Source organism: Anomalospiza imberbis, chromosome Z (assembly GCF_031753505.1).
Source record: "Anomalospiza imberbis isolate Cuckoo-Finch-1a 21T00152 chromosome Z, ASM3175350v1, whole genome shotgun sequence".
Lineage (NCBI taxonomy): Eukaryota > Metazoa > Chordata > Aves > Passeriformes > Viduidae > Anomalospiza > Anomalospiza imberbis.
In genome coordinates, this window is record NC_089721.1 from 1,318,846 (window position 1) to 1,330,330 (window position 11,485).

Genomic DNA, 11,485 nt, shown 5'->3' on the forward strand with positions numbered 1-11,485 from the left:
GAAGGTTCTGTGGCAAGATTAACAGCGTTTGTGCCATTTGTATGTAAGGGTTTCTCGAGAAAGTGGTTGACCTTAGATTTGGACAAAGCACAGTTAACGTGCTGGGTAAGAACCTCCTGCTGTGTGTTGGCAGACTTGAGTGAGCTTGGTTAGCTAATGTTAGAAACCATTTTCAGTAAGTTAGGATCAGCTGCTCCATTTTCTGTAAGAGCTGCAATATTTTCCCACTATGTGACAATAAATACCTTAATTAAAACAGCCTGACATCAGCAGTCACTGTAGGAATGTTTCCGTGAAAGCCTTTCTGTATTTTGCCACCTTGTGTGCGAATTGTGTTGGAGAGTTCATGTTTTTATGAGTGTTTAAATTCCTCCTTCTGGGAAAGAATTATTTCCTCAACTGAGGAAATCTAGCTTGCTTTTTTCTGGCGATAATAGAATCATAAATTATAGAATGATTTGGGATAAAAGGGACTTTAGAGACTGTCTCTTTCCACCAGGGACACCTTCCACTACCCCATGTTGCTCCCAGCCCTGTCCAGCCTGGCCTTGGACACTTCCAGGTACGGGGCAGCCACAGCTTCTCTGGAAAACCTGTGCCTGGGCCTCACTGTCCTCACCATAAAATTTTTTTTCCCAATATCTAATCCAAATCTCTTTCAGTTTGAAGCCTTTCTCTCTTGTCCTGTCATTACCTGCTCTTGTATACAGTCCCTTTCCAACTTTATTGAAGGCTCCCTTCAGATACTGGAAGGTCTTTTCCAAGATAAACCTTTTCCTTTGAGAACAGAGAGGCGATGTCTTGCTTGTCTCATCCAGTCTTACTTGTTTATTTAGTGAATTTGGGAAGTCACTACCTTCTCACTGGAGAAGTGCTTAAATAATGTTGAGAGTGTGCACGAAGCAGCAGAGTTCTGCCAAATACAATGCTAAGTTAATTGAGCCTTTACAAGGAGGGGTGGGTACCCAGAAGTCTGGAAAATTGAATGAAATCCTAATTCCGTGTAAATGTGTGATATTCCAGAAAACTGAGGTTTCTTACTCTGAAAAACTTCATTGTAAGCCTGCTGTGGATAATGGTTATGCCTACTGATCTGAAATAACAAAAACCATTTGCTCTGAAACTTGTCTGTCTTGCTTCAACAGGATCTCCAGCAGAGCTGTCTCCTAGTACTCTCTCTCCAGTTAATCATAGCCTGGGTAAGCTGGAAATACTTACAATTATTTTTCCATGTGCAGTGACTCTTCATTATATATGTAATTACTTTAAAAGTGAAAATGTGCTGTGAGAAATTAGGAGCTATATTAGGAGGTCACTGTTGTGTAGGCTTCCTGATGTTAAGCATAATGGGGCTGGGTTAATCACTTGTTAACAATTACTCTATTTCTGTACCTGTTGAGCTTGTAGCAAAGAGAAGGAGTGATATCTCTGTGTGTGCAGGAATAGTATTTATAAAATGAATAGTTTAAAAGGATGCTTGCCTCTCCGTAATGCTGCCCAGACTTGCTGTCTCCCTTGTATGTGTGTTCTGCTGCTCTTCTCATGTACTGTTTCACCTGTAACCACAGCACAGTTGTTGCTCCCACATTAGTAGCCCACCTGCTTTGATCCAGTGGTATTGCTGGGTGTCTGTGTAAGTGCCACAGGAAGATCAGATTGCCATCGGTTTGTTTAAGGAGTGGTGACAGGATGTGACAGGAAAATGCAGAACACTGAGTAAGTAATTAGGGTAGGTAAAAAGGTGAAGAAAATAACCTGAAGATACACAGGGAAGATTCTCTAGTAGGGGACAATAAAGTAGCTTAGAACTACCTTTATCTAAAGAGACAGTGTAATACAAAAGAACATTATTTTCATATTATTTTTTCTTTCCTTTTTGTTGTTCAGTGTTTGATAGTTTAATCTTTTCTTTAATGCTGCCAAAATGTTTGCAAGCTACAGAAAAGACAACAGGAATGTCTCAACGTCTGGCGCTCAGAGCACCATTAGCTTAATCATTTTGCCGAGCAAAATGCAAGTACTGAGCTAAATGAGCTGTGGTCAGATTAGATCATCCCTTCTTCCTCTCCTCCTTGCCTTGTGTGGAAGATTGAATTCCATTCTATTTACTGAAGTAGGTAAAAAGGACAGCAAGCAAAATATAGTTTGAGTAGTTTGAGGAGACTACTGCTGTCATTTCTGAGAGAAACAAATAGCAGGGTAGACAAATAGCAGCCTCAAAATCTGTGTTAAGCTTGGTTTTTAAAATTTTTTTTTAGACTTGCAACCAGTTACTTACTCGGAGCCTGCGTTTTGGTGTTCAATAGCATATTATGAATTGAATCAAAGAGTGGGAGAAACCTTCCATGCGTCTCAGCCTTCCCTGACTGTAGATGGCTTTACAGATCCATCAAATTCAGAGCGATTTTGTCTAGGTCTGCTTTCCAATGTAAACAGAAATGCTACAGTGGAAATGACAAGGCGACATATAGGTAAAGATCTGTGATCTTTTAACTATTCAATTTAATTTTGTCGGTTAAATTATCTGGAATTCCCAGGTGGGATGTGTGTTGGGTTCCTTTCATCCTTGTGCAGCCAGCCATCAGCTGTATCTCTTAGGGCTTGTCAAGAATAGCTTGGTCTCTCTGGCTGAGAACAGAAGTGGAAAGACACAGAGTCACTGCTTCTGAAATTAGGGAGAAACGTAGCAGCTTCTGCTGCTGAAGACCGTTTGAACTGGGAAGAGATGTAGCGATGGCTGGAGCTGAAAGGAGCTGCCTTTCCTCACTCCATAGGCCCACAGCTGGTGGCAGCTGCAGTCACACAGCTGTCATGCTCAGAGCAGCACAGGAGAAAGCCACTCTAGTGTGTGGCACTCCTGTATTCACGTTGCTGTTCTTGCCTTCTGGAAAATGATGGTGCACCAAAGCATCCTGGGGGCAGATTTGTGGCTCCCAGCATCCTCAGTGGTCCACTCTGCCCTAGGCAGCATTTATATTCAGAATTGCTTGTAATTGAAATTTAAGCTTTAATTACAAAATATTCCCATGTTCCATGTTGCTTAGTTTATTCTAGTTTATAAAATGCAGAATGGGCACTGATAGAATGAAATTCTGAATTCTTTTCTGAAATGGGAAAAGCTGCTATTGAGAACCCATTGTTTTGACATGATTAAAGTTTTCTTTGTAATGGTTAGTCAAGAATGTTGTTTTCCACAATGCAGTGACTTGACTTCGGGTTCTTCAGTAAACTACCTTCATCCCTTTTTTTTTTTTCCTGGATACTTTCATTAGCAACATTTACGAGATTTTTTTGGTTGTTGTTGTTTTTACTTGCAGTAAAATTTCAACCTCTTCTGTAGAACTGACTCCTTTTATGCCAAGTCCAAATGCCAAATCCAAATGCTTCTCTAATAAAACTTTAGATGTGCAGAAACCCAGGCTGTGCCTGTGCTGACTGGTCAAAATGATCAATGATAAGGAAAAGCAGGAATCTCATGAGCCCTTACTCTTTAATAGAAGGAGCTCATATTTTGTTTGAAAAATTGTTTTAACGAAAGAGGCGAATGGAAACTATGGCCTCTAAAGTATCTGTTAATTATAAATAGTTCTCTCTGGGAGATCAATTGCACGTTATTTACTTTCTGCTAGAAATAAACCATGCAGATTTGTTTTCCACTCAGAGAGACAGAACAAATTAACAACTTAAAGGTTGATTTTTTTCACAGATTTTTTTTGTAATAAGGCTAAATGAAGTCATATTGTTTTTCTTAAAGCAGTACAGGGTTGTGCAGTGGGTTGTGAAATAGTGTGGGTGCATGTAAGCAGAGAGTGTTGCGGTGGTGATCTTGTGTTTTCACTTTTGACCATAGTGGCCTGTGCTGCTTCATATACAGTGCTTTAATATTAGGACAAGTTTTAATTCTGTTTTTATGAACACTGCTTCTAAGCTTGGATTTGGTTACAAGCCATTGTATAGCTGGAAAAGGCTTTTTCACTTTTGACCAAAAATTATTCTGCGTTTCCTTCCTATATTGTGCATTTGTGGGAGAAAAATGCAATTTGTGTTCTGCTCCTGCTACATCTGTCAGCACAGCAGTGAGGTCATGTAGATAATTGATTTCTGTTCCTGTTGTAAAGAAAAACCTTGGTCTTCTCTAAAAAAGAAGACCAAGTTGGTCCCTAATCTGTTTGTGTCATACCATAACTAGAGTTCCTTTGGATTTTACTACAGGCAGGGGAGTGCGTCTGTATTACATTGGTGGAGAAGTTTTTGCTGAGTGCCTGAGTGATAGCGCGATCTTCGTTCAGAGCCCCAACTGTAATCAAAGATATGGCTGGCATCCTGCAACCGTGTGCAAAATTCCTCCAGGTCAGTAGCCTACCAAAGGTCCCTTGTGAAAATACCCACTGTGAAAATATTCACTGAATGACACTTGCTTTCCTTTTTTGTAATTTCTTCATAGATTCAGGCTTCTGTGTAGCAAATGCAAGTGTATTCACTGACTGTACCTTTTTGACTCTTTATAGGATGCAATCTAAAAATCTTTAATAACCAAGAATTTGCTGCTCTTCTGGCTCAATCTGTGAATCAGGGCTTTGAAGCAGTTTATCAGCTTACTAGAATGTGTACCATCAGAATGAGCTTTGTTAAAGGATGGGGGGCTGAATACAGGTAAGGAAAAAAAAAAAACCTTTGCTCTTAAATTTAGCGTTAATAGTTTTGTTCTTTCACTAGTATACCATTTCTGTCTGGCTTGAAAGCTATACATACACACTTCTTACTGCTATTGTGGGTATGCTATCTGCAAATTGAACCCATATTTTCCTTTTTTCCCTCCCCCTCATCTATGGAACTGCTAATTTACAAAGTCCATAAACTGATTTTAGTGTTGCATTGAAGCCAACTGTTGAGCAAGGAATGTCATCAAAGTTCCATTCCCTTGCTCAGTGCTGCTGGCTTGCGTGTTGTGGTGAAATCCGTGCCATCACCTTGAAGTTCCGCAGTTTGTGCTGTGAGGTTGTTTGCTTAGACTTGCAGTCATTCTAGTCATTCAGGTCTCTGTCCTGTTCTGCATGTAGCATGAGTTCCTTAGGCTGTGCTGCAGGATGGGCTTGGTGGTACCCAACGGAGAGACTTGCAGTGCCTCTTGCAGAATGAAATTGCTGGAGAGCATGCATCTAAGGGATGGCAAGTATTTTGGAACTTGCAGTGGAAAAAGCTTTGCAGGAGTAAGATGACTGTGTTTATGTAGTAAAACTTCTAAAAAACAGTTCTTTGAGTGGAAAAAAATAGCATTCTATCTGCTTTTGAATAGATTCCAATTGTGTTCTCTATTAGCACAAATGAAAAGTGGTAGTTGAGGACAGTGCCTGTTTTTAATGCAGTATGGAAATTCAAGAATAAAAGGAATTGACTTCTAACTGAGCAGTTCTAAAGCTTTCATTATTTTGGAGGGCTAGACCTGTGGTTTTAAACAAATTCCTTAAACCTCTCTAGAAATTGTCCACTGAAAGAATGAAGTCTAACATGTCAATACCCTAATGCAATAATGATTTTTTTTAAAGCCATATCATTTCTGAAATTGAATACTGGTGTGTAGGCTCCTCTCGGGTTGATTCATTTATCTGCTCTTGAAATACATACATGTAAATAGCAATGTTAGTATGTGGGGGACGTTTCTCAGCTAGATGAAGCCAATTTTGTAGTAGTCTAATGAGATGAAATGAGAAATTTGAGTAATGGAATAAATTGGTACCTCTTTGTTAGGAAGAGGTACACAAGAAAAAAATCTGGCTCAGGTTTAAAGAGCTATTGGATTTGGCTCTGAAGGCGTATGTATACACTTAGGCATAATTAAATACAACATTCAAATGTGAGCAGAAGAAAGGCTTAATCAGTCAGATTATATAGAGGCATCTTAAAGTGAGTGTAAGTGCTAGTTTAAAACTGTGGGGAGGCTTTTGTTAAAGTTACTTCTGAGTGGGAAGATGTTGGTGGTTGGTCTACAAACTGTTTGTAGACCATAGGATTGAAAAAGCTGCAGTGGTAGCACTGCCAAAACAGCACAAAAACTCGTTACTAACTCATGCTGAACTAATTTCTTTGCACCTCTCTTTAAGATGATGGTAATAAATTACTGATACACAGAGCTTGTAAATATGCTGCAGTTGGGATTAGAGCAAGAAGAGGTGGCTCCAATGACACAACCTTGAATTTAAATTAATGTAGCCTGACTTGTTGAAATGGATCAGGAAACACTGTAAACCCCATCACTCTTGTTAAAACATCTCTGCTTCATTATTATGTGAAAAAAACATTTCTTATAGAACAGGCTTAGGCAAAGCATTACTTGCATTTTAAGCATATGTGCCTAAATGTGCAGGTACAGCAAGGTGATATGTTTTATGGGCTTAGTAAACACAATACCTGACAAAGCTTTTTGCTTTGTTACATATTGGCTCAAACTGGGGGTGGTATGAGTTCAGATCACCAGTCAAATGTTCATGTTAGCACAGGAACTATCCAGGCCCAGGATCATCTTCTAAGAAAGTTCAGCAGAGGTAATTAGTGATCTTTGAACTGGAAATCTTTGGGTTGAAGAAGCTGAGTTTTCAGCTTTAAGATGGTTGCTCAATGACTGTCACTATTTTACCAATTTTTACACACATGGTGCAAAGGGAAGATTGTTGAAGAGAAGCAGTTGTAAAATTTTGAGGAATTATGTTGTGAAACACATTGCAGGAGAGTTGACAGTGGTGGGATAATGAACTTCCTTCACTGGGAGAAGATTCAAGAGTAAATGGAACTATATTTCCTGTGGTTTAGATTTGTTTTTCTGTTGTATCACTTTGTTCTGGCATAGCATTTGGGGCTAAGATAACTGTTTTGTAGAGTGCTGAAAGAGCACAGACCCCAGCTGCTGTCTTCTCCTAGAAAATGTGAAACTTTTGAAATCAATCTTCACTGTCTTAATCTTTCTGCCTTTTCAGTTCCTCTGTTTATATAATCAGATTTCCTTAAAGCAAAGGGCTGCAGTGCCGACAGTAAAAATTAGGGAGCTCAGTTTGTGTCTGACTTATCTGCTGCCTTTGAATCTTGGGATAGCTGGAATTACTATGAAAAACTGGCTTAGTAACCGTAGTCTTGCCAGTCTGGTTACGGAAAACTCCCATGCCTAGAGTGGGTACAGTGAAATAGGATTTCTCAGGCAGACTTTGTTTTGTCCGGTACTGATTTCTTTACTTTGGAGATGAGAAGGAAGATGTTTGAATAACAGATCTGTGAAACAAAGTATATGGGAGACAGAATGACGCTTTTATGGTTGTCAGTCCTTCAACTTTACTGAAATTTGCTATGTGGTGTTAAAATAAGGGCTTCTATTGTGGAAAATTATAGGCAAGTTAGTATATAGGACAAGGGAAAAAACACAATTTCTACTTCAGTTGTTTGTGTGAGGATGTTACAGGACAAAACACATGTAGAAGTGTAAGATTACAGGAAATCAGAGATAAAGTTTGGTGCTCCTTTGAGATACCATCAGTTAGCACAGTGTAACCACACACCGTGTTTTGATACAGTGTTTCTGACAACATATACCAATTTTTTTTGTACATTTATCATGTAGTCTACTCTAAAAAGCCAGAGCTTTTCATCACCATAGCATTGTGCTGTTGGCCACGCTGACAATGCAGAGCCAAAGGTTTCTATTCCATATTTCTCAGTAGTTGTCTACAAAATTCAAATCCAGTTACGCATGCAGACCCTTGAAAAGTTGAGATACAGCTGCACACAGTTGTTTGTGGTGTGAACACTGCATCAGTTAGACAACCTTCACTTCTGAATTTCTTTTTAGAAGTAAAGCTCTTGGTGTGGCACTTGAAGGAAATACTTGTGTTATTATTCTCCAGGGTGAAATATTCTTCATGTATTATGGACAAGCATGTAATTATTGATTTGTCTTACATATGTGAAGTGCTTTGGGGTTCTGGGACTTTTTTTTTTTTCTGGAAAAAGTTTAGTAACAGTTATGGTAATGGTTACAGATTTTTATCTCTGTGTGCTAGATATGTATGGAAACATATTTAATCATATGATGCAGAATTTTGTGGCAGCTGAACCTACCACAGTGGGTTGACTGGCTGGATTCCAGGCAGCCACCAAAGTAGCTTTCTCACTCCTGTCCACAGCTGGACTGGGGAGAGAAAATACAGCAAAAGAGATAAAATGAGATAAGACAAGGAGAGACCCTCACCAAATACCATTTGGGAAAACTGGCTTGAATCAGAGTAATTGAATTAATTTATAGCTAACATAACCAGATCAAGATAATGAGAAGTAAAATAAGACCTAAAACACCTTCACCCCTTGCCAGCTCTACCTTCTCCCCCAGCTACAAAAGGAGGTAGGAATGCATGTCATTGTTAGCTTTTCAGGTGTTGTTCCTGCCACTGCTCAGGAAGACAAGTCGGAGTCTTTCCCCTGCCCCAATGTGGGGTCCCTCCCACAGGAGACAGTTTTACATTAGCTTCTCCAGTGGGAGTCCATCCCATGGGCAACAACTCTCCATGGACTGTTGCAACATGGATCATTCTTCCATGGCATGCAGTCCTTCAAGGACAGGCTGCTCCATCATGGGCTCCCCCCTCCACAGGCCACCCACAGGCTCACAGCCTTTCTCAGGCATCCCCCTGCTCTGGTGTGGGCTCCTCCAGGGGCTGCAGGTGCATCTCTGCATCCCCATGCCCTCCAGGGGCTGCAGGGCACAGCTGCCTCTCCATGGACTGCCCCACAGGCTGCAGGGAAACCTCAGCTCTGGCACCTGGAACAGCTGCCCTGCCCCTCCTTCTCCACTGCCTTTTGTGTCTGCAGAGTTGTTCCTCTCACATGTTCTCACCCTGCTCTTCTGTGGCAATTAAAACTGGGAAACAACCTAAACCTTTCTTTAATCTGTTATCCCAGAGGTATCTCCATTCCTAACTGGCCCAGCCTTGACCAGCAGCATGTCCATCTTCAGAGCTGCCAAAGGATATGATATCTCTTCCAGACATGAAGGAAGCTTGTGGCAGCTTCTGGCAGAAGCCTCCCCTGCTACCAAAACCTGGTGACACCATCCCAGTGGAGTGACTTTTCCCTATTCTTTGTTTTCTAGGCGGCAGACGGTAACAAGCACTCCTTGCTGGATTGAGCTTCACCTGAACGGGCCTCTACAGTGGCTGGACAAAGTATTGACTCAGATGGGCTCCCCTTCAGTTCGCTGCTCCAGCATGTCCTAAAACTCTCCTCTTTCACCAGTGGGCTAAAAATCAAGTCCAGTCAACAGACTTAATATAACAGCTCGTCTGTCGTAGTATTTGTGTGTGGTCCCCATGAACTGTTTACTATCTAAAAAGGTTTTTTAAAAAGGAAAAAAAAAAGAAAAAAAAAAGAAAAGAAAAAAGAAAAAACAGCACTTGAGGTCTCATCAGTTAAAGCACCTTGTGGATTCTGTTTCCTATACTCTGATACTAGATGAAATTTTAGTGTATAGAAAAGCCTTCTTCAGAAAGAAGGGACAGTTCTAAAGACTCTTTAATGGTGTTTTTTATTGGGTATATAATTGAGTGTCCTAATGGTTATCAATAACATGAATAGCTAAGTATATATACAGATAATGAATCATGATCTCAAATATCACAGTGTTGTGCTGTTCTACATTTTAGTTCCCATAAATAGTAATTTTGTTTTTTTGATTGGGGCAAGTATCTCATGAAATTCCAAGACTTTGCTCCCTTATTCTTTTATATTTTTTTAATATAAGCAGGTTTTCAAGTTGTCCTAAACATAAAAGACTTTCCTTATAGAAAAGATGAATTTTTTGCTGTGTTCTTAAAGAGAAAGTCCCTCCATTGGAAGGGAAAGAAATGTCTTGAGATTGATCTGTGAAGTCTTAAGACACTTTATATACTTAATGGGGCCTAAAATGAATTCATATTATAAATTCTGAGTGTCCATCACACTAGCAGTCTACTTGTTGATACCATTTGAGTTGATGCATCTGTTGCCAGCAGTATTGCTGGCAGTGGTGTAACTTGGGACCTTTTTGTACCTTGGATCATTGAAATGATTGATTTTTTCTCATGGACTGAGAATTTATCATGGCTTTAGATATTGGACTAAGTGCAGAAGGTTATTGGCTTACCCCTTACATCTGTTTTTTTTTTTTTTCCATTTAATAAGTCTTATCCCTTATCATCTGTATTTTTTTCATTTTTTCATATGCCACTAAAAATAATGGGGTTTAGTTTTCAGAACCGTATACCTTGAAAAATTATTTCCTGGGGTAAGCTAGACTCTTTGTTTAGTTTTTAAATAGATGCAGCTTCTTAACATATTTCAGTAACAGAATTTAAATTTCTTATCTGAGTCGCTTTTATAGTTTACTTACACACCAGATCATATGCATTCATTATGTCATAATGGGCCTTGTTATTAAAAGTAGTTGCTTCTGCAAAACCTCTAGAATAGTGGTTGCTGAGGTATGACCAGCGAAGGAGGACTTCCAGGTTCTTCATGACAGTGCATGTTATTGTGAACCCTTGGACACTACAGCTGCACCATATTAAAAATATTCTGAAATATATTCTACAAATAAGTCTGGGTTGGGGCTGGGTTGGGAAACTGTATAGAAGGGTTATTCTGACTTGAAAAATACACATCTTACTAACAATCTTGTGATCTAGCTGTCTGTCATTCTTTTGTTATTGTGGCAGTAGCAGGATTGCCTTTGTCTGTTTTTTTCCATTGTTTCATCAATTACACTAGTTCTGTACTTTGTAAGTACGGCTAGTGATAACTTAGCTTTGAGAACAAAAATGTGGCCAGTGTTACAGCTTTTAATCACTTGACTGAATTGATGATAGTGATGGATATTTTTATGCCATAATGACTAGGGCATAGAAGCAATACCAAAAATCAAGCCTTGAGAAAACGGGCCAGACACCTTTAAAAAATTGGCAAAGCAGTTACCAGTTTGTGCTAGTTTTACCAGTAGACTAATGTATTGGTAGAACTTGTGGACCTAAGAGATAAGCTTCATGCGTGTTGCATTTGCCTAATATGTGAATACACTAATAAAAGTTTTAATTCTCAAAATGGCCCTTTGGTTTTTGTTTTTTTGTTTTTTTGTTTTTTTTTTTTTTTTTTTTTTTTTTTTTTTTTTTTTTTTTTTAATTAATTGCTGTCTATATATTTTTTTCGTTGCTGTAATCCACCCAGTTAAATGGTACAAGTGTCCTGCACGTGGTAGATGGAAAGGTAGGGTTTAGATCTTAATACCACTTTCCATGTGGCTGTTGTGGAGGTTCTGGATCTGTTTGTGTTTCGTGGTACAGACTCCTACTCCTGATGGAGTTTATCAAAGCAGTTGTTTTTTCCCTGCCACAATCAAATTGCATCCTGCTATCTCAGGTGTTTACTTTCACCTGTGAGACAGATAAGAGCAACTTGTCTGGGTCAGACTCATATT

General features: G+C 39.4%; 1 protein-coding gene across 2 annotated transcripts in view; it reads left to right on the forward strand.

Annotated features, from left to right (window-relative positions):
* The window catches only part of SMAD2 (SMAD family member 2), a 49,096-nt gene extending 37,984 nt beyond the window's left edge, over nt 1–11,112 (forward strand). For both annotated transcript variants that reach the window (XM_068176664.1, XM_068176665.1), the window contains 5 exons: nt 1,146–1,199; nt 2,259–2,471; nt 4,213–4,350; nt 4,509–4,653; nt 9,131–11,112. In XM_068176664.1, coding sequence (XP_068032765.1) covers nt 1,146–1,199; nt 2,259–2,471; nt 4,213–4,350; nt 4,509–4,653; nt 9,131–9,254 — 674 coding nt within the window. In that variant the 3' untranslated portion in view covers nt 9,255–11,112. The remainder of the gene's footprint in view (nt 1–1,145; nt 1,200–2,258; nt 2,472–4,212; nt 4,351–4,508; nt 4,654–9,130) is intronic.
* The last annotated feature ends 373 nt before the right edge of the window (nt 11,113–11,485 follow it).